The sequence below is a fragment of the Homarus americanus genome, unplaced genomic scaffold, assembly GCF_018991925.1.
Source record: "Homarus americanus isolate GMGI-L3 unplaced genomic scaffold, GMGI_Hamer_2.0 scaffold49667, whole genome shotgun sequence".
In the NCBI taxonomy this organism is placed as follows: Eukaryota; Metazoa; Arthropoda; class Malacostraca; order Decapoda; family Nephropidae; genus Homarus; species Homarus americanus.
In genome coordinates this window covers 7436269-7463882 of record NW_024738608.1, presented here as the reverse complement: position 1 = coordinate 7463882, position 27614 = coordinate 7436269, and the positions used below count along the sequence as shown (strand labels likewise).

The 27614-nt window shown below is 37.2% G+C and overlaps 1 protein-coding gene across 6 annotated transcripts; it reads left to right on the top strand.

Annotated features, from left to right (window-relative positions):
* Positions 1-378: 378 nt before the first annotated feature.
* Positions 379-27303, top strand: LOC121874225. Of its 6 annotated transcripts, none has more exons than XM_042378276.1 (11): positions 379-619; positions 1678-1740; positions 2556-2660; positions 4787-4948; positions 5758-5888; positions 10165-10230; positions 12701-12851; positions 15382-15591; positions 17238-17645; positions 18013-18110; positions 18529-27303. In XM_042378276.1, exons 1-11 carry the CDS (start codon positions 524-526, stop codon positions 19094-19096), a joined length of 2058 nt encoding a protein of 685 aa, XP_042234210.1. In that variant the 5' UTR covers positions 379-523; the 3' UTR covers positions 19097-27303. The 6 variants fall into 6 exon arrangements, with proteins under 6 accessions (XP_042234210.1, XP_042234209.1, XP_042234213.1 ...); XM_042378275.1 differs by having other exon boundaries at positions 2532-2660; XM_042378279.1 differs by lacking the exon at positions 4787-4948.
* The last annotated feature ends 311 nt before the right edge of the window (positions 27304-27614 follow it).

Here is a 27614-nt window from a genome sequence, read left to right as displayed (position 1 = left end):
GAGAATGAAGATCAGAACCTAAATGGATCACGGTCCTGGAACGAACCAACAGGTAGTCTCAACCTCATTGTTTTTCATGATGTATTTTTTCACAATGTGGTTTAGAATATGAAACTTTGTATCAACCTTTATCTTTTCAATCTTGATATATGCTATTTAAATCAATCTTCAACATAAATTATTTGCTTTGAATATTGTACTGCATCATATATCCCACTGAATATAAGATACATTGATATGAAACCTTAAAGTACGTACACAACTATTAAATATCACCTATAAATCTAAATCTATATGATATTTTAAGGTTTTCTGTTGATGTATATTTTTACTTTATTTTCGGTTTTCAGCAGTAGTGTTGGTGTGCGAGGGTCAGGCGTTTATACTACCTCCTCTGCAGACGAAATTGGGGAATCCGTTCTGGACCACTTGTCAAGTTGTGACGGGCAGGTGTAAGAAAGGAGAAGATCGATTAAATGGCGGTGGGTGTACTGGGGTGAGGGAGGTGCCGCAGTAGTCCAAGATGGAGGAGGTGGACCTGAGCGACCAGCCCTCGCAGAGGATCAACTCTGACAACTTGAGTACTGACCTGGACGACTCCCCGGACCCCAGGATTCAGGTGGGTGTGTTGTGCCAATATCCAGAACCTGCCCGTTACCTGAAGCTTTTAAACAATAATTTACCTATTTATATAATTGTATCAGAATATGATTAAGTAGATGTTCATAAGTCTGAGCTTATGACATTGCCAGGGGTGAAAGATTAAACAATTAGATGTAATAGTTCTGAAATTACTCGACTATACACACCCTAGTCCAGAATACTGTACCCTATTGGCAGTGCCTCATCTGTATGCAGGGTTCTGAGGATGTGGACTCTAAGTATAATATTGTAATATGTATTTCGTAATATCTCTTGTACTCTTGAACTTTCAACTTAAGAACATTTCACTTTACTTTGACTACTTTTTTTATCCTCATCTCCACTAATTGACCTATTAGCTCCATGGGCGGTCGGTCACGTCTCTGTTATGCACTGATGGCAAGTACTGTACTGGCTCCAGAATGTATCTATAACTGCATTAGTGTTGGTCAGGTCTGGTCTTGAATACGCTCACACTCAGTGCCATGACAATACTCACTGGCAGATTGTTTCTAGAGTTCACTACTCTTTCCCAAAAAATTTTGCCCTGACAATTTTCTGAACATGTGGCTTCTTCAACCTGAGTCTGTGACCACTAGTGGGGCGGGTATATGTTAATTCAAAGTATGAACACTCGACTGAGTATAATGCCCTCTGGGGTGTTAATAAACTTCTGTTAAGTCGCCCCTTGCCCATCTATTATCCCTTACATTTCTATTATATAAGCTAGGTAACTGCAGGTGTTATAATCTCTGAATACCTGAGGTGCCAGAGTGCAGGCAGTTTGGTGGCCCTCTTTGGTATGTTCTCAATCAACTGAGTCTTAGCATATCTCGGACTGTAGTTGAAAAGTTCCTAAAAATTTGCCAAGATTCAGTTCCAAAATGTGACACGCACTATTGATACAATATATATGCTGAACCCTAAAGAAATTATGACAAACCTCAATAATATTTTGAAATATAGAAGATTTTGATGATGTTTAATAACTCCAATATATTAACAATGATTTAATCTGGTGCCTTTGCTGTGCAGGTTGAACTAGAACGACTCAACACCTCCACTGATACCATCAACAAGTTGGAAGTTGATCTTGATGTAAGTATAACATTTTTTTAATTTTCAGTGGTTCACGATGTTACTGTTTTACCACAAACATAAATTACACTGGTTATCATAGAATTCCTGGAATAAATCTCTCAAACTTCTTTCAGAGAGATCCTAAGTACAGTATTTTGTAGTGTACAGCACGTAAAAGGTGGCAGGCAAGCTGATTTGTCCTTGTCTAATAATTCCCAATGGAGTTTTAATGAATAGATAATATCTCAACAGTGATGTCTTATGTTCTTAACAAAGTAGGATCATAATTCCCTTTTCTATCCCCTCTCTTTTTTTTATGGCGTGTTATACTGTACAGGTCGACCCAGATTTACAAGAATTTGAACAGCAAAAATTCATAGTTAGAAGAATAGTTATCCCAAGCTTTGATTTATGAGCTAAAACCCTGAAGTTACTACAGGTATCAATGTTTTTGTCAGTAATAGAACATTAATATAGTACAATTGTTTTTTTAATCTTAAATTTACTGAATTTCTTCTTTTTTTTAGTTGAAATCCAAACCAATTTACATTAGTACTGTACTATTTGGATTTATTCCAAACAATAAAGAGAGGTTTGATTCATTTTTGGTAGCCAGAATTTTACAAACTTAACTTTTGGATTTTCAAAGGGAGCCTTTTTCAGGTAAGGAGTATAGTGCGATGTTTTTTTCTTACATTTGTGTTAGAAATTTCATAGATTTTCCCCCAAGATATGAAGAGGAGAGATTTTGAGTTGAAAAAGTGCAGCTGAAAAATTTATAATTTCATATAATGTCTAATATGTTTCAGGAGGCTCGTATGTTATTTCGGCAGCTCCTGGCTGACTCAACCCACCGTATTGACCTTCTGGCCAAGCGGCTGGGGAAGTGCGTGGAACAGTCTCGTCCGTACTATGATGCTCGTATTAACGCAAAACAGGTGCAGTATTTCCAGTTCACTTGTACTGTATGTTGTACTAGTAAAACACACTTAGCTTGCTGCTAACATCTGGTGTAACATCCCTGGAGTTTTTGCTGCTATCTGACTTCTCTTAACCCTGCAAGTGCAATATAACTAATGAGCTGTATCTAAGCCTTACAGGTGGGTCAGTGAACCTGGAAAGCTCATACTGTGACTCAGGTGATCACCGGCCCAATATATGACACCAATAATTTTATCTCTACTGTGAACCCAAAGGAACAGTTGCCATAATTTGTGTTCACTATGGTGCTTCACCAGCTGTAAGGAAGGAATCATGGTGTCTGTGTACTGTACTGTACTCCCATAGTTATCACATCTCATCTCCACAACAAGTGAGGCTTAGTCTTGAGGCTACAGGAAACAGACTGTTAACAAGTTGTGTATAAACTCTTTGCTTCTTACTTATAATCTTGAAAATTAACAATACAGTAATCAGTGTTACAGAATCAATTACAGGTCGCCTTCATTGATCCTAGCTTCACAAAAACTGGCATTACTCAAATGTAATTTACTTTCTACCATTCAAATTTTCTTTATACGTACTGGGATAAGGTTCACATATATGTGACTGCATATTACTGGTGACTCCCTCCCTCCCAAACTCACTTTTCCCAGCCTAACACACTTACGCCTCACAGCGGTAAAATTTTCATTCTATTTGTCTTATTACTACAGTTTTACAGAGAAAAGTAAAGTATACTTATCTTATGGGTCTATTTGCTGTACATATTGAAGCCTTTTTATTTCATATAGCCAACAGTAACAATAAAATACAAAATATTACTCAATAACCTGACTGCCTTTGATAATCACAATGTATTTGCAGTACTGTATAATATAATATTTTAATATTTTCTCCAGTACATTTCTATTAAACAAAACTAATGGTCTGTACAATGTAATAATATATTTGTTTAATGCAAGCTCATGAAGAAGTGAGGTAAGGAATTCCCAGCAATACATCATGTGTGTGTGAACCTTAGCCCTGTGTAAATGATATTTGGGAGGTAAAAAGTAAACCACATACTGTATGAGAAACTGTTTCTTGTAAAGCTGATATAAATAATGGCAACTTGATACCTATTTTGTAAGTCCAGCAACTGCAAATTTAAATATCTGCACAACAGAACAGAGCTGTGGGTTTTGAACATAGGACATGTTCATATTCTCTATTCACTGCAAATGCTAAGCTGAATCTACCTTAGCTGACTGAGGGCTGGCTCTTAATATCTCTCACCTTTTGTCAGGTGATCACAGAAAAGCTAGCAGCCTAAGTACCCTATAAGTGTTCTCTTTGTTCACAATGATTTGCTTTGTAACTGGCTCCTGACATGTCTTACCACCACCAGGCTGTATGAAAGAGTGGAGGCCATCATGGCGCACCTCTTAGTGTTAAGCCATTTGGTGAAGGCGGTGAGTGATGCCTCATGCATTCTTTGAGTTGTATAGGTACAGCACTGTTTATGAGACAGTGTACAGCTGTAAAGTTGGAGCTCTAATATGGTTATGTTGTCTTATATGAACCCTTTGTATTTTCTTTTGATATTCCTAGCTCACTGATGGAGTATTTGCCCCATAAACAAAGGGGCTTTGGTTAAACTCCTGGTTGGAATTGAGAACTGAGTATCTTCCCTGTGCACCAGCCCTTGCACTCTCAGGAGTCAGACAAAATGAGTACACCACTGGGTGCGCTTGTTGATGGTAAAGCAACTCTTGGTTAGACTGTCATCTTGCTGAGGGGGCGGAGTAACCAACTACCTGCTGAATGCTAAATATCGGAGTGATCAGCATCTGTCTGGCCACCCTGTATCATAGCACCTTGTATGCATGAAGAGAAAAAAATCCTTGATTATAATTTGAATTGTCATGAATATAAATACAGAGGTGTGACCAGACATTAGGAACAGTATTTTGCAGTACAGTACATGTATTAGTTAATAATACACAAGGTTGACCAAGAATTTAACATGGGCTGCATCAGTGAGGGCTAAACTCAGCATGGGTTGGCCAGAAAGTTCTTTCAGTCACTCAGTCAGGAAAAGTATTCAAAGGGCTGACTGACACAGCTAAGAATATATCCACAGGCACTCAGGGAGACGCAGGCAGCAGCTGTGCGTTATGAGCGTGCCATGAGCCAGCACGCTGCTGCACGGGAAATGGTGTTCCTGGCAGAAGAGGGACTGATGCAGAAAGGCTGTGTCTTCGACCACACCTGGCAGGAGATGCTCAATCATGCCACCTCCAAGGTGCAGTGATGTAGAGGGATGCTTCTAGCTGTTGCTTCTTTGATCTTGTTTTATGTTACCTTGTAGGTCCATATTTTTTCTTTTCATTATATTTTCAGAATATTGAAAGTGTACCGGTAAGCATATATGTGATGTTGTGATTTGAGTGATTGACAAATAAAATGATGGATATGTTGTTGTAATATAATGGTATGTATGAAGATGAGGGGTAAGTTGTAGAAACATGGGCATCTGGGGAGATTGGTTAGTGGAACAGTTATCAGAAACATTTGTTAGAATTTGAGAGTTGAATAAAATGTCAGTGTTTAGCTGTTTTTTTATTAATACAGATGGAAGTGTTGAAGATTTAAGTATTAAGTGCTAATACAAGATTCATTGTGTGCATTGCTATCCTTGGAAGAAAGGGATACTGTAAGTGGATATAGAGAATACTAAACACTACTGTATATACTATACTGTAGACGGGTAATTATTGTACAGTATAATTACAGTTGCATGATATGAAAATCTGGACGAGCTTTTTCGAAGAGTTCTGCGAGTTGTGTGTGAGATGTAATGCATTACTTAAGGAGAAACTGTTAATGGAAGGACTGACTGGTAGGATGGTGCTTTCAATCATCTTATATCTAACACTCATCACTTACAGCTCCTCTGTAGTTAATCCACCTCTCACCTGTACAGTACAGTACTTCCATGTTATCCTTAATATACAGTAATCCTTTTAGCGTCACCTACTCAGGAGTGGGTAAATGTATAAGTTAGCTGTACTGTACCACTTCAGTAACCCAGACCCATTACCTTGTGTACAGGTGAATGATGCTGAGCGTGAGAAAATAGAGAGTGCTGCTGAGCACCGGCGCACGTCAGCACTCTACCACGAGGCCGAGACCAGAGTCAAGGCTTTACAGAAGGAACTAAAGAGAGCCATCGCAAAGTCCAGGTAATAATTTGTTATTACTTTGCATGTAGTTGTTTATCATGATAAATATTTGTCAGATATTTTTACCTTCCTATCCTGAATAGAATTATGTAGTACAGTACTAAAGATTAAACATAGTGAAGTTCATAAAGTAAAAATAAATGTCTTGCATGTTTGTGTAGTTTAAAGGTGTTTGGCAGAACAGTACAGTAATAGTCAACTACTCTCAATTATAAAAGAGAAAAAAGCATTTTGTACACCACAGCAGACCTTGTAATGAATTTAAAACTGAAAAAAATTATTACCTACAGTGCTGAGCAACTTACCCCGACTCTCTCCTGAATGCTTCATGAGTAAACAGTATTGGATAACTCGTGTAACTTCACCTCCTTCCTTCACCTGTACTCACTCTCTTTCTTCAGAGATGTCAGGTTCTCTTGATTTTCCTTGAATTTACTCTTACCTCCCACCAACTTGTCAACAATTATACAGGTATGGTTGAAATGACGAAATGGGATGGCAGTGCAGCATTATTTTGTCCCCATTTTGTGGATCATAAGAGTGTAATTGTGTCGCTCTGTGTGGAGTGTGTGATAGTGTGGTGGTGTCTGTGGAGTGTGTGATAGTGTGGTGGTGTCTGTGGAGTGTGTGATAGTGTGGTGGTGTCTGTGGAGTGTGTGATAGTGTGGTGGTGTCTGTTGTGTCTTTGGGGGGGGGGGTTGTACAGTATAATGTTAGTTGTTGGTTTTACTGTTAGAGAGCATAAAGGTGTAATATTATGGATCATAGACTGTTTGTGGAGTGTATACTGTTATGGTGCTGTGTGTCTTTACTGGGTGCATAATGGTAATGGTATGACTGTTGGTCTTTGTCGAGTGAATAATGTTATGTCACTCTGCCTTTGTGGAGAAAATAATGTAGTGACAGTGTTTAATGGTGTGGGTAATTCAGTCAGTTAACCATTTTTGTGAGCATTGTATTGTCTTTCATATTTTTTAGGTTATTTCCCTTAGTTAACCAGACACAGAAGCTTATTGATTTTCTTGTGAAACGGTCTGAGGTCAAGGTCTCAGGCATATTGTGTGGTGCTTGCTGCCCTCTTGTTAGATATGGTAGGCCCTCTGGAGCAAAGCAAGTAACTTGGTCACTAATGATGGCAGAAGAGATGAAGTTTCCATTTGATATTGTCATAAAAAAGTAATAATGTATAAAGGTATTTGTAGATATCATAGTCATTCTTTTAATTTTGAAGCACCCGGTGGCTATATTGTCATCTAGTTTAAAGCTGAGCTGCCTGTTCCTCCAGTTATTTATGAGGAAAAAAGATTAAGGGTTTACAATTCATGTGTGTTAGTGTAAACAACCTTATATATATAGACAGACAATTTCTCAGTCTCATAAAGCATTAATCTCAACATTTAATATAAAAATGATTAGATGTAAAGTATTCAGATAATGGAAATGACCTTGTTACACAACACAAGTAGAGGCTTTGCATGAATTTTGTTTCTTTAATGTATTTTATATGTAAATTTGTCTGATGAAGTGTTTATATATGTACAGTACACTGTATTCCATTATTTGTCTTTTTATTAATTCATCGCACTCGTACATCTATCACACCTTACGTACAGTACAGTAGTTTAAAATGGGAAGTGTTTTTGATAGATTGTCTTGGCAGTAGATGATGGTAAAAGAAGTGCACATGATAAAGGAATCAAATAAGATAGAATCATTGGAAGCTGTGAAGAGTTTTTAACCTTAGGAGCTTTATCTATGGAGGAGACAGAGTTTAGAAAAGATAATGTGTTTTTAAATGTGTATAAAATTAAGCCAAGATCAAGTTATTACCAAGTAATGAAGCTCCAAGTTAATATTAATAATGTATAGCTACACCCTAGGTCATTCTCCTCTGTAGAGTTCACCACCATCTTGGCCTCACTCATATACAGTAACCCTTAAGTGGCAGCTGTAGGAATGACGGCCATCAGTGGATGTTTCATTTTCCTCGAGTTTCATTTTTATGTATAGTTTATGGGCTAGGGCAGGGGTACGGAATCCTTACCCAGCAGGTAAGGGTTACTGGTAATTCTTATGTGAAAAATTGATGGATGAATTTTTGGGTTGTTATATGTTCAAGAGTGGATGTACAGTATTCATGTTTATTTTATGTACGTACTGTATTCTATTCAAGACATGAATGTATTGTTTAAAAGTGGTTGCCGAGATGAGAGTGAAGGACTGAAGTCTTAATGTTTAGGTGTTCATGAGTATTTATTGTTCTCTCTCTTGATTAGACACAGAAGGTGCCAATACTGTACATGGTAGAAGAGATTATTTGATCATACTTACAGTAAGTTATCCTCCTCAAATGCGGAATCACTTATACTGTGCTGTATGTGCCAAAAAATGAGACCAATTGCCGAACACGGAAGATACGAGTCTAAGCTGTACAGTGAATGCTCGTCTATTTTCTAGAAGATCTGTCACACTCCCGCACCTTCCTCTTGCTTTGCATCTCATATCCACGCTCTCTCCCTCAGCCTCAGTTTCATTTAAGCTGCAGTTGCAATGAGAGCCGTCTTCTATGTTTGATTTATTATATTTTTAGTTCATATATAATACAGTGTAGGTAAGGTATTTTTTTCATTTATGGGTATAGTGTATAAAAAGATCTAGGTATCAATCAGAATTTACCCAGCCACATTCCCCTACCAAGCTCAGTAGGTTCACACTGCACCATCACAAACTAATCTTCACTTTATATTTTACAGTTTCCCATTCTCTGTAAAAGAATGATATGTCATCTTTACTGTCTCCTCAATTTGTGTTTTTTCTCCAACTTCATTTCATCCCTTTTTTTCTTGCTTTTGTGTGCTTGCCAGACCAGCCCTTATCTAATTTTTTTTTAACCAACTGCTGACTGCTTTCTTGTGTGATAACCAAACAAGGTTAACATATCTCCTGAGTGCTGGAAATTTTAGGACGACTTAAAGTTCGAGGTAGAATCTACAGTACACGAGGCTGTTCCCTGGACCAGGTATTACTCGAGGGAATGAAGCATCTGAGAAGAAAATAAGAAAAAATAATCAGGGTTTGTCAACATGTGCAAAATACCAGCCACCTGATGATATACGACTATAATGTGACTCTGGTTTTGGCTGGTCCTTGGTACAGTTTCCTGGAACATCAACCTCATTTGATCTGATAACTTAAAAATCACTTGGCCAACTTTTCTTTAGCTGACTTATTTGTTTAGCTCTCTGAGTATACATTGAATTGCCCCAAAAGTATCTGAACTCCTTGAGGGCAATGACTTAGTTCTGAAAGGCATAACGTAATCCATTGCCTTTAAATACATTGACTAAATCCATTGCCCTTAAATGCAGTGATATAATCCCTTGAATGCATTGTCTCATCTCTTAGAATACTATGACCAGTTCCCCCAGTAAGATGATATCATCATTATCTGATTTGTTTCTTCAATTTATTTTCTTTGACTTGCTTAATTATGTGTGGTTGCTTTGTTGTCAGTTGTTGTAATTAAGGCACTTGGGTAGTCCAATATGTCAAGATAACTACAGTAATTGATGCCTATACTGCCTGGTCATTAGCTTACAGAGTGTATCGTCAACCATCAGAGAATTCTGTAAGTTAAATCGCTGAGAGAGAGTGAAAGCGTGTGTCTGCCTGTCTTGTCTGTGTGTGTGAGAGTAGGTAAAAATCATGAACGTTTATTCCTTTTTGACTTCAAGCACAGTTATAACACATGGTCTCTATCTCTTATAATTTTTTATTGTTAATGAACTTGTACAATTACTAACTTTTGTACATGCTTAAAGACTTTAGATGTTTAAGATCAGTAATAACAGATATGCTGTGTGTGTGCTGAGATCCAGGAGACATAGTGCTGACTGTGTGTGTGTTTTATATTGGTTATAACTTCTTGTGTTTGTAAGCTAGAAGGAAGTTACTTTTGGGTAGGCAGCCTCTAGCTCATTAGAATACCCTTTAAATATTGATTATTTTTATGTTTAGATGTTTAGGTAGACAGTGTTTAATAGTTGAGTGGCTTGCCCTACTCCTGTCTTGAATGTTGTTGTACCACGTAGGTCCTGCCATCTCTGGTAATGAAACTGCCAGACCAACTTATGTCTTGATGTTGTTGTATGATTTTTTTATCAACTTTTAGTCAAAAATTTCATTAAAAGCTTTTTTCCCCTCCTTATGTAGGTGAGAACTTTCCTGCCTGCATCTTGACTGCTGTTTATTTTTTCACTTTTGTTTCTCTCCCAAGTTTGAATGCACGTCGCAGCCTGTTGCAAATGAATAACCTTGTGAGGATGCACCAGCTGCAGCTGCTGTAAGTAGCTCCTCACCAGCTGCTGCTGCAAGTAGGTCCTCAGTCAGCTAGCTACACTGGGGCCACACCCCAGGCTCAGACCCTCCATGTAATCAAAGTCACCTCATAACTAGTACATAGTATTTAAACTTGATTGCCATTTAAAAAGAACATTAAAGTGCAGTACAGTATTGCAATTGTAAATTGTAAAGTGTTGTTCAATTGGCTAAAGCCAGTCATACAAGATTGATATGTTGAATATAAGTTGACACATCCTGAGTCCATCTGAGACATTATGATCAGACAGAATTAAATATGAGGACCACTTAGTCAAGACCCAGTGTGTGTGGAAGACAGTGACCCACATTAACCAAAGTGTTAGCTGTGTTATATTTGTACACCGGTCAAAAATTTTTGTCAACTTAAATACATAATTAACACTGAGTAACCAAAGGCTTGGAGAGAACTAAGTCATCTGGTTAACATTGTCTCAGAAATGTGATTTATGAATATCAGTTGGAGGAACAGCCACAGTTTGGCCCTGGCTTAGCTGCTTTAGTGTTTTGTTATGTTAAAACCTTTCAAAAGATTGTGTGTGTTTTTTAAGTGGATATTTTGTTTTAATTCTATATTTGGCTGTCATATTTATTACCATATGTTAACTTGCTTGTAGATGACACCTTGCACTAGAGTTAGTGATCAATAACTGATCATTTCTGGGGTTCTAAGGGACACATTAATATTTCTGAAGCCAGTCTGTTCATGTGTGTGTGTGTGTAAAGATATTTATTATGTGTGTGGGTTTAAAAATCAAGTTCATGTCAACTTTTAGTCCCTGAAGTGACCCTTAAACATACATAACTTTCACATACATTTAAAGATAGGTTTATGGGTTCAGTGATAGCATGAAACTGATTTATTAGTCCATAGACACACTATATATGTCTTTATTGTGCCTCCTTTGGGCCTCTGAAATAACACCTAATTGTTCATTATTAGGAATGATTTTTTGTGAGTTTTTCCTTCGATAAATATGTACCTAAATTATAGTTGACCATGTTGGAGTGATCCTAAATACTTCTGCAGTGATCACGTTGTTCTTCAGCTTATGGGATAAACCTACAAGTTCAACCTGTTGCCTCCAAGCTTTCAAGACAGCTCCTGTCTCAGCTCTGTCTCCAAGCTTTATATAGCAAAATCCTTTTTTACCATAAACAGTTGCCAATATGTTATTTGTTGTTGCTCCCAATTTATGCTGTTAAAGGCTATTTATGTCTTATATCATTTAAGATTAAGAACTAAAATTCAATTTTTTATTAATTCATTTTAGACAGTATTTAAGCTCTCATTTTTGACAGTTGAAATGACAACATGATTGATCATTCAGACAGACTTCCTCTTTAATTACATTTTTGAAAATGTGTTGGTTATGACAAAACATCATCTAGAGATTGGGTTTGGATTAAACTGGTGTAAGAACCATATTGTATACAGTATACATGGGAACTCAGTACATCACTAGGCTGGGTACATTACAGTACTGTACTTGGTGCTCTACTGAAATAAGTACAGTATACTGGCATACAAGTAGACCAAGTATCTACCATATCATGCACATAACTTGTGCTCACTAGACCTCTCATCTATTGCTAGTGAACATTGCACCATACTGAGTCAGTCTTGTTCCACCCAAAATTTTTGTGTTGTGAAATATAGAAGATTTAAGCTAATGGCGAGATGTCTGACCAATTTAAGAACAATTATTTTATTGTGAGATTTTTTATATATTTTTTATATTGATAATTCTGAGAGCCCAAGAAGTGTTCAGTATCCTACCCAGAGAATCAGGTTGTTACCTTTAAAAATAACACAAGCAGTTGATCTCCTCTGTGACCCCATAGCTCAGTGATATCGCATTTTGGCAAGCAAAGGGTCCCAGTGTTAGAACCCAACTGGAATGGAGGATTGAGTTTCCTTCTTGTACTGTACAGTAGCCCTTGGGCACATGGCAGTAAAACAAGTGCACTATCAGGTCCATTCATCAGTGATGGAATTACCCTTGGCTCAGTTCCCCAAACTGATTTAAATGGGGATCTACAAATCTGTAGTATGTGCCCCAGCACCCTGTCTTTGCCAGTGAGGGCCCTCATGTAGAGATCTTTCATGCCTGGGAGCTCTCATTACATGGTTGAAAATGGCATAAAGGTTTTTCTGCATAAGGTGATTTAAGATAAGGTCTAGCAACAATTAATATTATTATGTTTAGAGAGTTGTACTGGGGCAGTTTATCCTCTCATTAAGTTATAGGGTCTTAGTGCTCAGGTGATCAGTTTTGTTAACACTAGTTCTTGACAATTTGATTACTGTATAGTACAGTATAGGGTTTTGTCAGAGTATGTCCTGATATCTAAATTAGAGCACCAGTACTTTTCAAATATTGAATATATCATGTAGTTATCATTAAGACTAAGAGTATGGTTACTGCTTACAGGCCATATTTTGAACTGAAGTCAGCAGTGAACCAGCAGCTCGAAGCCCAGAAACAACAGGTGCGACAGCTAGAGGAGAGCGTGGCCAGAGCTAAAGTGACTTATGCTCAGGCTCTCTCCAACCTGGAGACCATCTCTGATGAGATTCATCGGGTAAGTTGACTCTCACCACAAGTTGGGTCATTCAGAATTTGGTGAGAAAGACTCTATAGTAACCAAAGATGTTGAACTTAAGTCATTTATATTTTTTATGTTTATCTGTGTTGGTATTGAAGATCAAGTGTGTTGTATAGTAAAGCAAGGCAAGAAATTAAAGTTTGGATTTTGTCTTCTTCACAAGGTTGCCTGTATTCTTATTCAAGGTATGAATTAATAGTAAAAATTTTAATCCAATTGGATAATATTTAGTGATCATAAAAGTAATTTGCTTTGTCTTCACAAAAAATTTAATTACAGTATGATAAAATAAAAGTATAATTTTTACATGATCTTTAAATGTCTTCTGATACTTGGTATGCATGATGCTGTTGAACATGAGAACAGAGGCGGCCTTGTGGAGTAGGTATTTACATTTATCTTTTTTTCTCTCTCTCTCCCTGTATGGAGGATGGATGACCTTTCTATGCATCATCTCACACTGTTCATTATACTGTACACTTTTTTTTTTTTTTTTTTTTTTTTCTTCTTGGACATGCTTCAGTAGTGTTCAAAACATTTGTCGGTGAATTGTATGTGGTGGCTTGTCAGTCCCTCAAGTGGCCAAAGATGTTTTGTCCAGCTTATATTTTGAATATGAAAGACTGATGGTATACTCAGTGACTTAATGCAGCATAATGTGTGGTGGTAACTCTTCAAGTCAGATAAGGTATCACATGTCATGGCTGAGTGACCTTTTAAGGAAGATCCTTATAGAATAACCGTATGTGATGCACATGCTTCTCAGCACTGTACAGTATCTTGGGTTCAGTCCCCAGCCTGGGTGAGAAGTGAGGGTGTTATCTATTATGACCATAACAAACATTGCAAGTTTTCCCTGGGTATTCCAGTTTCTTCCTGTACTAGCACTGGAGAATGAATGTCATAACAGAATAACAATGACTGACTGCTCGAATTGCTAGAAGGCTGATAAGTGATAAGAGTAATTTACTTTTTTGAAATGGTCATTGCATGATTCTCATCAACCATTGTGAGTCATTTGGTAGCTCACACTCCATGCAACCAATAGAAAGCTTCACAACAGAAAACTGTCAGTTCTAACTTCTTTGGAGCAAGAGTTAGGAATTCATAAAAGCACCCACATATGAACTCTCTTTAGGTTAAGGCTAGACCAGCATTGGCTTGTGTTCAGATACATTTAAAAGCCTGTACTATACATGCCAAGTTCCTGCCAACGGTGAGAGTCCAAGGTGTAGAAACTGTGTAAATAATTAGAGCAAATTGAAACTTAATTAAGAGAATAATCCAAACCAACCTTTGGAGAAGTCTGTCTGCCTCCCACTAAGCTTGATGTTTCTCTCATTGTCTAAAAACAAGTTTATTCAAGGATTTTATGATTTAACAGGATTTCTCAGAGGAAATACTTTGCTACAAGTCTGTTAATGTTATACTTGAATGTCAAGCAGCTTTTGCTGGAAATCATAGCTGTGAGACAAGACCCCCCCCCAGGATGAGTTGAAAGTTGATCATCTCAGATTCATGGCAGCAGCAGATGAGCACTGACTGTGCAAGCCAGAATGTGCAGCAAATTAATCTTACAAGGTGCTGCAGTCCTGTCATTCCCTTTACTCTTGATAGCTGGGGATAACAAAGATCCCTTGCCAGTAAGAAGGAATGGCATATGTGTACTGGACAAATTGAGCCTCTTTATTGATATTATCACCACTGCTACTAAACAATACCCTACTAGTGCTACAAACACCAGTTGGTTTCCACCTTTCATCCTGGTCACAACCCATTCCACCTCTTTAACAGATGTGACAGCTCCACATTGTGATGGGTCAGTAATCACACCCTGTATACTAGTACAGTACCATTATAAAACAGTTTACTATAACATGAATATCAACTTGAAATAAAACCTGTATTATAAAGCAGATCTTGTATTACAGCAAGTACAGTTTCATGAGTAACAGATTGAGGCCAGAAAAAATGAACATTTATATATCTGTTCTGTATCATTACTCAAAGATCTTCTGATACAAGACACACTTTTAGGTGTTTACATATAACCTGCCCACTGTCAGCCGAGAGAACAACTTATTCAAAGCTTGTATGTGATAGTAAGAAAATGACTCCACCTGCCCAACACTCTACCTCACATTCCCTTCCTTTCTATTTAGCAACTGAACAAGATATTTTTTCTCCATACAAACAACAATTTTCCTGTGACTTGTATTTAAATATATTTAGAACAATAAAAAGTAAATTGATACAAATGTTTATTTACCGTCTTTGTATCTTGTTAACTGGCTCATAGGTTGTGAGACTGTCGACTAATGGAAAATATTTTATAAGTACAATTCCTGGAATAGATTAGTGTAATATGTAAATACTGTACAAAGAAATGTCCATGACAGTAGAAGCAGAGTTCCCCAAGACAACTGATCATCTATCACTATCCTTCCTCTTAACTTTCTTTTCTAAGAGAAGACAAGAGAGAATTAAGCCATTTGTTATTTTCCAGAATCGCCAATCTCAGCTAGACCTGGGAGTGCGGGGCATTGGGGTCGGGGCAGAATCTCCTTTACCTCCACTGCAAACTATAGACGGGGGGCTCCCTCTTGCTGCGCACCCCCTGCACTATGCTGAGTCAACACTAGAGGCCAATACTCAGGAGTTTAAATCTTTACCAGGAAAATTAGGACCTGTGGCAGCTCCCATTATGGCAACTGTGGTGAGATACTGGCATTTAGACTTGCTGTTCTTTTGGTAGATGCAATCTAAACACCAACAGTCTCTGCAGTTTGGCAAAAATTCCTAACTAATATAAATTGAAATATAAAATTGCATAATCTAAATTACTGGTAGCAGTTGGAATAATTAAACTGATAGTAACACATTGTTGAAGTTCTCTTGGAAATTTTAACAAGGAGTTGAATTGTTCTTCCATATAAGATAAGAAAGAAAGTTAGAGCTTAAAATCTTGATCTGTTAGTTGAATAGACCCATCAGGCAAATGTACTGAGAGGATTTTGTGTATCTCTCTCTATCTTGTTTCCTCCTCTACCACTGTCACATGGGGTGGATCAAGGGAAATAGAAACATTGAACTAAAGAGGAAAATAATGGGGAAAAGTGTGGAAAGCAGAACAGGGATGGGAACATTGATACAAGCTAAAGATATTTCAGCTATAGATATAATAACTTCCTGAGTGTTGCAAGACAATTGTGTTTTAAGGATGAGGAATAGTGAATAGTAAAAGGATAGACTTCGTATCTGGGACCCTTGGGACAAACACAAGACAGGTTTTGAGGATTTTGCAGTTTCCTTGGTCCTCGGTCACCCATCTGTTACCCTGGCCAGGCCTTTTAGTAGACTACGTCAAGTTTTGTATTCACTTACACTCTCACAAACTCGGTTGAATGTTTGGTCTACTTCTTAAATAAAAAAATATTGAAAATGTTGCATGAATGTTTTAAATAAGAAAATAATAAGTAAAATCAGTTCAGAAGTTGAGGGTTCCTAACAGTGAGTTAAATGGGTAAGTTGGTGTTCCAGAAGTTTCTAGTGAGTCAAAACATCAGTAATTGTTGTCTGATTGAATAAATAGCCTGATAACTTGATAATATTTATTTTACAGTAAAATACCAATTTTATAGAATAGGTCTTGGACCAAGCACATGCTCTTCAATTTATTTTTACCAAGAATCAGAACAAATAGAAGACTTAACACTCTTCCCAGGCTACATAGGTCTCTTCTGATCTGTGTGAGAAACAAGAAATGGACTGGTCTTATGAAATCCCAATTTATAGCTGGGGAGTGGACTAAGATGTGACCTTCCCCTTCACCCCCTGTACAGCCTTTGCTTAGTACAGAGAGATTGTGAATCATTAACTATAGTTGACTGGGAAGGTTTGAAGCATGAGATGGAAGTCACAAACCATTTTTTTTTCCTCTCGGTGATAAGTTACTGTACCGACTCAACAGTGTGATGAACTGAAAATTTCAACATCACCACTGTCGTGGTAATTAAAGGCCATCTAGCAAAGTAAGAACAACCTTATAAGTCATGTATTCATCCTCACTACCTCTAATAATGGAACTCACTGAACTCAATCCATTCTTTTTCATTTGAACTTATCAACTTCCACTCATTGTTGTATTTGTGTGTCTTTATGCCTGTCAGTGTTGCATTTTAGGAAATGTTGGTATGGTAATTGTTTTTTTTTTTGGTTTAAGCATAGCATGCACACACACACACACTCAATCAAGTTTAAATTGACAGCCAAATTTTGATGGCTACTGTTGTGGTGTATCCCCCACAATTATTTAAGAAGAACTGTATGTTTATATATCATCTTTGGACTGTCCCTTCACAGCAAACTGCAGCTGCTAAGGCATCTTCAACCAGCTACTCTGGTGCCTCTAGTCTACCAGCCACCATAGCCCCAATCACTACTAGTCTACCAGCCACCATAGCCCCAACCACTGCTAGTCTACTAGCCACCTTAGCCTCAACCACTGCTAGTCTACCAACCACCATAGCCCAAACCACTGCTACTACATCTTCTGTTGTTATGACTCACTTTGTTGATGGAGCTAGAGGCTCAGCTGTGAGTGCTGCACGTCAAGCAGAGGAGAACAGCATCATGGTGATGGATACAGCAGAGGACAGCAGCTTAGTGAGGGAGACACCAAAGGATAGCAGCTTGGTGATGGAGGCTGGGGATGTTGTAGTGGAGGAAGTGGATGGGGCAGCAACCAGCACAGACTTAACTGGCTGGCAGGTATGTATGTTGGGGCCTAGCACAACCCCTGGCATTTTATATAGTATATAAAAGGGAAAGTGGGTGAAAGGCAGAATATGAGACACTAATTAGAGGGGGAGATTAACAAGGAGAAGAGGTGAGCAGATTCATAAGAAAAACAGGAGGAATGGAAGATGGGAATGAAAGAGAACTGGAATGAGATATATATCCCAATTTGGCAAAAATGCGGTTGTTTCAAAGTCAAAAGAGCAATAGTGATCTACCCATTCAGTTATTGAGTTATATCATCTATTCCAGTGTTAACAAGGTATTTATGTGGGTATGATGCTTCATTCTTTAGGACAGTTTAGTTGTGCTTTATTATTTCTGTACTCTCATAACACAGGTTGTCGGCCTAGGCAGCCCTGCACTGTCACCAGCAACGCAATATCTCACGGTTGAGGACCGGGATTCCATTGTCTCTGACACAGAGAGTCTAGCCAGGTAATGACATGATAGGTGATGGTTACTTGTGCCACTATCAGCACTATCATGCAACGTATTTAGTTCTAATGTTTTGACAGTCTTATTGTGAGACTTTGAATGTATTTGGTCAAAATATTCATGATGATGCATATGTTTGTGTTCACCTCCAAACATAATTTTTTTGTCGTTATGAATCTCTATAACTTTATAGTCTTAGTACTATGGTTCTGTTTACTTTCACCAGAAATGCATTTTTCGTTCTAATCATAATCATGGCAATATAACACAAACAGTACTATTGGTTAATTAAATCCTGGTGCACACATATTGACATATACTGTATTATAGGTACTGTAGTTTGTTTTCTTGGAAGAAACTGCATTTCTCCCTCATAGTTTTATCTCAAGCATAACTAATGACAGTACATGTATTTCAGCATCGAAATGCTTAGTGATGAAGCTATTGCGGGATTAATGCTGGATGAAGAATTAGCCGAAGCTTCAAATTCCATATGCACCCCCCTCAGCACTCCTGTTCTTGATCCTCCTCTTCCCCTAACATCATCCATCCATTCATGGCCAACATTTTTACAAAACTATGTAAGTGCTTCACAACTCACATCAGAGACAACAACGTCAGACTCCAAAGCTGCACAGCAAGATCAGAGTGAAGAGCAGTGTTCTGGCATCACTCAGTCTTTAAGTGGATTAGAGTTAGACTCACTTCATCCTGGAATCAGACAGCTCCAGCCTCCCCACACACTGGCCCTCCATCGTGACTCTTCCTCCGACCAGTCGTCTCCAGAAGACCTCACGCCAGGTTATGCACCTCTGCGGGACACTCCCTACTCCCCAGAGGACTTTTTACCTTCCAGTCGAGACCACAGTGCCCAGCCTTCTGACGAGGCCTCCTCACCACTCAGTACCTCTATGAACGATGAAGTGAGGGATGAACCTCACCGTAGTTCTTGGGTTCTAGAAAATGTTCCACCAGCCCAAAAATAGGTCTTAAGAAACTCACTGAGGCTGATGGATTGAGCTGCTGGTATAGCCATACGTATATTATTATTAGACTAAGGCAAGTGAATATGTTTATTTGGGTGGTTGGTAAACAAAACAGTGAGCTGGTGATGTATATTTGGATTGGTATTAAGGTTTTTCTTGACATGAAGATATCATGTCATTAATTTTCAGAGTTCTGGTTGAAACTACAGTATACGTGTTTGTGCAGGATAACATCATATCCTTGTTAGCTTCACTGCAAAACAAAAGAGGAACCTTCAATAAGCAGCAGATCATATCATTAACCTATGCGTACTGTATGTATATCAAAATCACTGTTTAATAGTGATCAACATCTTCAACTCATCCAGTTAATACATTGTTACAAAGAAGATTGTCATGATCAACACAATAAGATGAAGTATTGACCCTGTGTGCAGTTGGACCTTTAATGAAGGTATTCATCTTGTAGATGTGAGTGTCCTTCAGTGTGACTATCCAGTTTACAGTTGGTCTCCTCCCAAGATAAAAATGTTTCTAAGCTTGAGGCATAATGGTTCATTCATGAAAATTGTATATTGATGCAGTAATTTATGCTGACTAGAACAATACAGCCTACATCTAAGAAATCTTTTTATAAAACTCACACATTTTAATTGAATAATTATGTCTTTCTCTCAGTTGCCTATGAATTCAATTTTTTATTAGAAATGTAGTACAGTGTGGTAAAATTGACAATTTTAATTTAATTCAAATTATGACACATGGATATTGCTTATGTATGAGGCTCAATTTAGTTATACTGTATTTTGATATAAAATATACAAAGAAATAGATGGTGTGTGTGTGTGTATGTTAGTAGGTATTCATTAATATGCTTGTGAGGCCTTGGGCTCAGTTCCCTGGTGGGTTGAAACATTGTGAAAGCTTTTACATTCAGGCCAATGGCCTGTATAGGATCCCTCCATTGATATTGGTAATCTTGTCAAGGGCTTTTTTGAAACCCAGTACTGTTCTCTATTCCACAACTTGAGCTGGTAGACTGTTCCATACACCTTCCTACCAACCTCTCTCTGAAGAACTATTTGCTTTGTTTGTTCTGCATGCTAACTTGGCAAGCTTGTAGTTATGTCTTCTCGTGTTTGTGGTACATGACTTCACAAGGAAATAGCCTGGGTTCACATTTTCTTAAGGCTCTCATTCTACTTGAATAATAGAGATGGCATAATTCTGGAATCATGTTGGTCGCTCTGCCAGATAGATAGATGCCCCAACTAATTTTTGCATATTTAGTACCGTACATGTAAGTCTTGTGTTTTATTGCAGCAAGCAACCTCTTCCTTATACAGTACAGTATACACGTACAGGTCAACTATTTCTTTGTCACGTTTTTCATATTAAGAGATGCATCTAATTTGAGCCTTGTAGGTATTCAGTAGACACATGTTATAACTGAACAAGATCCGTTAATACAAGTCAACAAGGAAGATGTTGTCTCATAATTCTAAAATGTCTTGTGTCTTTGTTTATCGTTTGTATTTTCATTAATTACAACACTATGATTGAGTGGAATTGATATGTACGTAAAAACTAAATCGAAAATCCAAATATAAAAACGAACTACAACATTCAACTGGTAAACATTCCTGAGTTGTTTGGGTCTCACTACCTGGTAAATATCTCTTATTAAGATGTACTGTGTGTGTTAAAACAGTATACTGTATGAGGCACTCGGGGGAACACTGACGAAGACACCAAAATAATGAGGTGATCGTAAAGTTTGTAACATATCCTTAAACTCGACTAATTTTCATATATTTGATGCCAGATTCATCATAATCATGTGGTGGGTTTATGGAGATATAGAACACAGAATTTGTTACGCCAACAGTGATAATCACAACAAATTATTTAGGCGTATTCTTCGCTGTTCCCCATTAGCACCTCTTGTTATCATGTTCAAATTTGTGGTGTTGATTAAGTTGGGTTGTGGCTGGCAACAGTACCAATCACTGCTGCACACACGAGGCCTGGGTGAACCATTACTGTACTATTTACATTTATAAAGAAAATCACTTCAACATTTACAGATATTTTCACCATTAGGAAAGATATGTTGCTAGTAGGTGCAGTTTAGTCATTATGGTAATATATTTGAAACTCATTTTATATACTGTACCAGTATCTTCATAACTACCCGGTAAATGCCGTCTTGTCAATATAGATGCAGCTGCTTGGCACACAAATTCCATTTGTCATGTAGAGATACTTAGATGTACTGTACTGTATTTGACATTCTAATAGTTTGAATGCTGTGCAATTTTTCATTGGATACATTGTTGTTTTATTGGAGTACTGTATAATAAATCTGCTGGCAGTTTGGGATGACGGGACATTCACTAGAACAATTGGTCAACCAACAATAATTTGGCTGCACGCTTACATTGTATGAATGATATACTGTATAGGAGTTTTTCAGTGTTAACATGCACAATTGTATTTACTGATATTTTTTTCTATTCTGCAAGAACTCTGTCACTGCCTTGTTATTTAGAATGAGAATTTTCAATCAGTTGAGAGAATTCTTAAATTTTTTCTTTAATTAATTTTGTCCCATATCTACACAATTTATATTGTTTTGGGGTATAATATTGTCAAGTGAGGTTCATGAGCAAGTCTGTTGTGTTCCTCTAACAGTCACAGCAGCTTAAACTACATTATACCCACACATCCATCAAGGTTAAGTGTAACCGTTAGGGCAGCTGAAACTGTTCCCATACCTAAAAGTATAGGGTTCAGTTTAGAGGACTTACACTTTAACAGAAAAGGGAACACCTATGAACTAGAACCCAAATGTTACACAACTGTAGAGTACAGTACAGGGTGCTTCCTACTTCTGGTTATACAGTAATGCACTCTGTGTCTGTCCTTTGTTTTACCTCTGGGAAATGTTCAAATAATATATTTGCACATGATCATTGCATTAGAAAATTTAATTGTTTGAGATGGACGAGTTAAAGTGATTGTATAATGTGAACTTCATTGTTGTAAGTCAGCATATGCAGTCCACGCTAAAAAATGAAATCATCTTCAACTTTTTACAACCATTCTCCACACATGCATTGGTTACCTGTATTCAGAAAGAAATAATGAAAGGTTTGCAATCAGGTTACAAACAAGGATAAGTTGTAAGGTTATATTATGATGGGTATCAAAGTTCACTCAATAGCATTAACCTTCCAGAGAAGAGATTATGGAGGTTATGTGGGAAACACTGGGGCCCAGTTATAGAATGAGGATGAGAGTGGGTATTAAAATTGTGAAGACAAGAATAGAATGGTTGAGGGAACAGTAGTTTATAACTAAAATAAAACAGTTTTATGGAGGAGAAAGGTAGAGTAAGACACGTAATAGAGACATGGGCATTGTGAGATAGGTAGGAAAGTGTTGTCAGATGTATAATGATTTATCTATTTTACAATATGGTGTGTAGACTGGCAGCAAGACTATAATAAATGTAGAAATCAGACAAGGGTTCTAGTACAGTACTGTACTGCAGTGCTTGTATGAACAGTGATCACTTTTACTGGCTATGAAAGCAAATAAAGGTCACCTGAGCCCACAGAGAACAGTTGGTATCATTCAGTCTGGTCTTTAGAGGCCTGATATTGTGCTGTTAGAATAGGTGGGTGTGATGGTGTTTATAAGGTAAACTTAAATGTGCACAATGGATGACACTTCATGATCTAACTCCAAAATCTTCTTTCAGCTCTAGATATCAATTTGCCATTATTTTTTTGGCTTTTATATTACCAAGAGTTCATTGCTAATATTAAGTTTTCAAAAGTATTGAAAGAAATATTTTGAGTGGGAACTGTTTGTGAGTGTAACAGCATCATGATTGTAAGACGAAACACATCAAATAACGTGTGTAATTTGTAAATAATTTACAAGTACAAATTGTGTGCATACATGACCTGATGTGTAAAACTACCTATATCGTGTGAAGTCAGTTGTCTATTACTTTTGAAATTATTGTATTATGCTGGTAGTTTGTGAAGGACTTTGATGTTTGTAAAAGGTAAACAGGTACAGTACTGCAATTGGATAATTCATACTCCTTCAAATTTTGGTTGAAAAAATGTTTTGAAAATATTCTGATCTCTTACCTATTTAATTATTGTTAATTATTCTGATAAGTTAACAAAAAAATGACAACCACAAGTATGGCAACCTACTTTAACATGGGTAATGAATAGTTGCAATGTTTCCAATATAGAGTACTGTACTGTACGGGTATATTAAATACATCCATCACTTGCATTACATATTATCACTACCATTCTGTACCATCATTGAAGATAACATCTCCAATTGCGAATCTATTCAGTGCACGAATATGTGCACTGATTTGAGCTGCAGATAGACTGAACCAAAATGTCTTCCAGCTTGTGGAGTCATGTTACATATGGACCTACTTATGGGAAGACATCATTGAATGGAATATGAAATATTTTATTCCAGGAGTATGACAGTGTACAGGATTCTAGGAGTGATGGGTTTAGTTGCAGGTTTTATTTTTTTTATAATGGTAGGTTGGCTGTACTGTATATGACCAAGGACTGGGTATAGTTGATTGACATGCTCAGTCCTTGACCATGCCTGACTTACAGCAGAAGCCCTGTTATTTACAAGCTATGTATTCATGGAGTGATTAATTATCATCAACAGTGAAAAAAATTTCAAAATCATTATTTTACTTGTGTCCTATTATGCAGACCTCATCTCTATAACTTTCACTGTGCAAGAAAAACTCACATTTCTATGACTGACCAGGTTGGATGTGCAAAGCTAATGTGATCAGTGTTGGACAGCATGTACTCTATAATATGCAGCTGGAGTGTGCGAGTCAAAAGAGAGATTGCTTTAACATTAGAAATAAAATTATATGTAGTGGGGTGTTTAAGCTTCAGGTGGGACAATGTTGGGAGCCCAATTTTCAGCCCCTCCTCCTAGACAAGTCTTCAATATTATCAACACAAGCACCAAACCAGCAACTGGCTGTTTGGAAATAATCCAGGCAAGATATACTGCTGCTACTCTTTCTTTTATACAAGCAGTGGTTTGGATGGGAGATCCATCATTCACAGTGAAGAATAGAGGTGAGATGCATTCTTTTGTATTTTGTGACTGTATAACTGTAATAACCTTGTTGTACATTGTGTGTTCTGATGCCAAAACTGGATTGGAGTCGCATCTTTAAGATCGATCACCTTGCCTCTGAAAATAGGCCAAGGCCCATGAAATCTTTACTTATGGTGAATCAGTGGTTTGGGTAGTAGACTAAGGGGAGGTGAGGTACAGTCCCCCCAAAAGTATCGTTATCCATGGGGTCGATGTGGTTTTGTGAGTAGTGTTAGTTCACTAGTTTAAGAACAGTTGGGACAATCAACTGCAGGTATCAATATACTGAACACCATTATTTACTACTTAACTATGTGGATCAAATTACAGTACAGTATCTGGTAAAACTGTTGTGCAGAGAACTGACCAATAATTTAAAATTTTATTCCTGGAGATATTTCATAAATATATGATGTTTTGTATATTTGAATACTGTTACTGATATGGGGAGCAGGTATACATGTATCAGCATACGTTGCTGCACTGGCAAATATATCAAAAGTATTTTGTTCAGCATTTCAAATTGTAAAGATAGAAAAACTAACAATACCTTTTGGAGGGACCATACCTTCCCTTACCTGAACCCAAACTTAACCAGTTTACCTGAAAATTAATAAAATAAATTTGTGGCCTCGAGCAAAAATCCTAAACCAAAACCTGAAAAACTGATCTGTAGACCTACACCGCTGGCACAAACAACCCTTCCATTTACCTCCTCTTATCCTATAATCCAGTACACATATCATGTCATTACTTTTAAAAAAAATGTGTTCATGCTCTATTTACTAATGTTTTCCTGTAATACATCCTGTTACAATTTCATATCACCTTTGTTTACCAGTCACTGCACATGCACACACCTGGGCATTAAGTTCCTGTCATGACTGAACAGACTTTTGACTGGCAAGAGAAAAATATGGCAGTTATTGCAGCGTTAATTTATTTTGGAGTTTTGATGATTTATAATAATGCCGATGTAATAAATTTTCCATCTTACCTACTGTTCAGGCCCGAGACAAGTCATAAATGTACTGTCCTCCAGTAAGAATAACACGGGTCCATGATTATATACAAGTGTAATTTATCTTTATTCTTAATAACTAGCATTCTGTAAAGCATTTCTCAATGTTTTATAGTGATAATTCCCAAGCAAAAAATTATTAGTTTAATTCATAGCCTAAAACAAAAATGAAATTAATGACATCAGGTACATCATACTGGCTGCACACTCATTACACCGTTTCTGTTTGGAAATTTAAAGTACTGTATTGCAGAAGTGGTGTTTAGCCATTTGTTATGTAGTAAATCAGTAACTTACTTCACCCTTGTGAAAGTGGATCCCACAGACCTGACGGCCAGTTAGAGGCAGTGCAAATGTGGCACAGTACTGAGCCTTCATTGCGACACTTGACTGATTTTCCCTTACTTAGTCACAGTTAAATGGCATTGCCCTGGGCATAAACCATCAACCCTCAGTATGGGAGGCAATCTATATCCACTCAGCTGCCACTCCCCATACAGTATTTCACCACTAAAGCACAAATATTATATAAAAAAAAAAAAAAAGTTTGTTTCATATATAGTGTACATACGTAAGCCATCAGCCATGGAGGATGACCTTGGTAGAACTTCAATATAATGGACTTCCTCTCATTGTGACCCCCAGTTGTGTCGGATTTTACTCGTCGGCATATCTAAAATAATGACTCCAATTTATACATTACAGTATTTTAATTCAGTATTACAGTTTTGGTACTTCAAATATGCCTAAGTATACTACTAAGAAATTAGCTTTCAGAAGCAGGTGCTGTCATGTTTTCTGAACTCAACATAAATATGTCATTACTGTACTAGCAATGTAATATTTGTATATGGCATTTAGCTATGCATATTAAATGTGCATTCACATGGTGCAATTAATAAGTACACAGCTTTCCCATATTGATAAATTTTGTAGGTTATTCTGGGTAAAGGAGAATACAAGTTGTAAATTTTGAAAACAAGGTTTATGCTGATACAGAAGTTGGTGCATATGTTGACAAAAGTTTTATACATCGACATTAATTTTTTTTTTAATATGTGTAAATAAGTTATCCTATGATCAATATTTGATCAGTATGAACTTAATTGGTGCATTTGTTAAATAAAGTGGCAATGTAGTTTGTGTATACAGTAGTACTGTACTGTATTGTATAATGGTCAGTACTTGATCAGTTCTCACTTAAAAATGGTGTTATACTTTAGCAGAAAGAATGCAACATTTAATAATTATTCCTGTATTTGTGACATTCAGGTCATGAATTGGGAAAATTATTGTTTACTTAAAACAAAAGATTAAATTTTCATTAGGGAAAGAATAACTTTATTGTGGGCTGTTCATACATGGAATGTACACCATCAGCTTTTTTGTTTATTTTTTATTTCATGTGCAAAGTTGACATTATCTCCTCTTCCACATTGTTGTCCAAGTTATCTGGACAGTGTACAGTATTTATCTTAAAAAATTAAATGAATCAACAGTGCTGATTGCTAAGTCTTGTGCCAGAGTATTATCTAATTTTGACTAAACTTGATTCTTCATTAAAATGACCTGGTACCTTATTACATGATCTTCGATAAGGAGACTGCAAACCATTTTTATTAGTTAATTAGCATTTCAGTAAGTATGCAAGCTATTTTTCTATGGTGCCCACATGCAAACAAATGATCTTTTTTGGTCATCATAGGTATTATTTGGTCATAAAGCAAGAGTTGATTCACCAACAGAACTCTGAATTATTCATAGGTTACTTACTCAAGTTTTCTATTCATACTTTTAACCTCATTTGCAGTTTAGAGTTTCTGTAATAAAACACGAGTGTGGATAGACAGAGGTTGGCAGTTTTGAGTAAGTAGATTAGGCTACAGGGTAAAGGGGTCATGCAAGCAGTTTAAATTGCCACTTGTTCAAGGTGGCAACTGGTGTGCAGTGTTCACCTGTGCCAATGTTACATGTACAAGCTTATACAATAAAAAAAATTTACAGATGTTGGGTTCACTTGTCAACCAATATTTTTTTACCACGAAGATGAATATCACATTATTGGAAATACAGTTGTACCCTGCTTAACGCGGTTTCTCATATACGCGGTGCCTCGCCAGAACCGAACTTTCACTTAACGCGGTTCATCTACTCATATACGCGGGAAGCGGCGTGGGCACGATGCGCACAAGGTCGCCCAGTCGTCAAAACATTACCAAGTTCCACAGCCGGTCCAAGTCAGTGATAATTATAGTGAGGATATGGACTTTGAGGGGTTTGACAAAGAGGCCCTGCAAGCCTGTGGTGGATAGTGAT

Excerpts from the sequence above, each read along its gene's own strand:
- LOC121874225 (XM_042378275.1), top strand. The coding sequence starts at position 524 with ATGGAGGAGGTGGACCTGAGCGACCAGCCCTCGCAGAGGATCAACTCT. Across the intron at positions 10,231-12,700 it reads ATGCACCAGCTGCAGCTGCT|GCCATATTTTGAACTGAAGT; the intron begins GTAAGTAGCTCC and ends TACTGCTTACAG. Across the intron at positions 17,646-18,012 it reads CAGACTTAACTGGCTGGCAG|GTTGTCGGCCTAGGCAGCCC; the intron begins GTATGTATGTTG and ends CTCATAACACAG.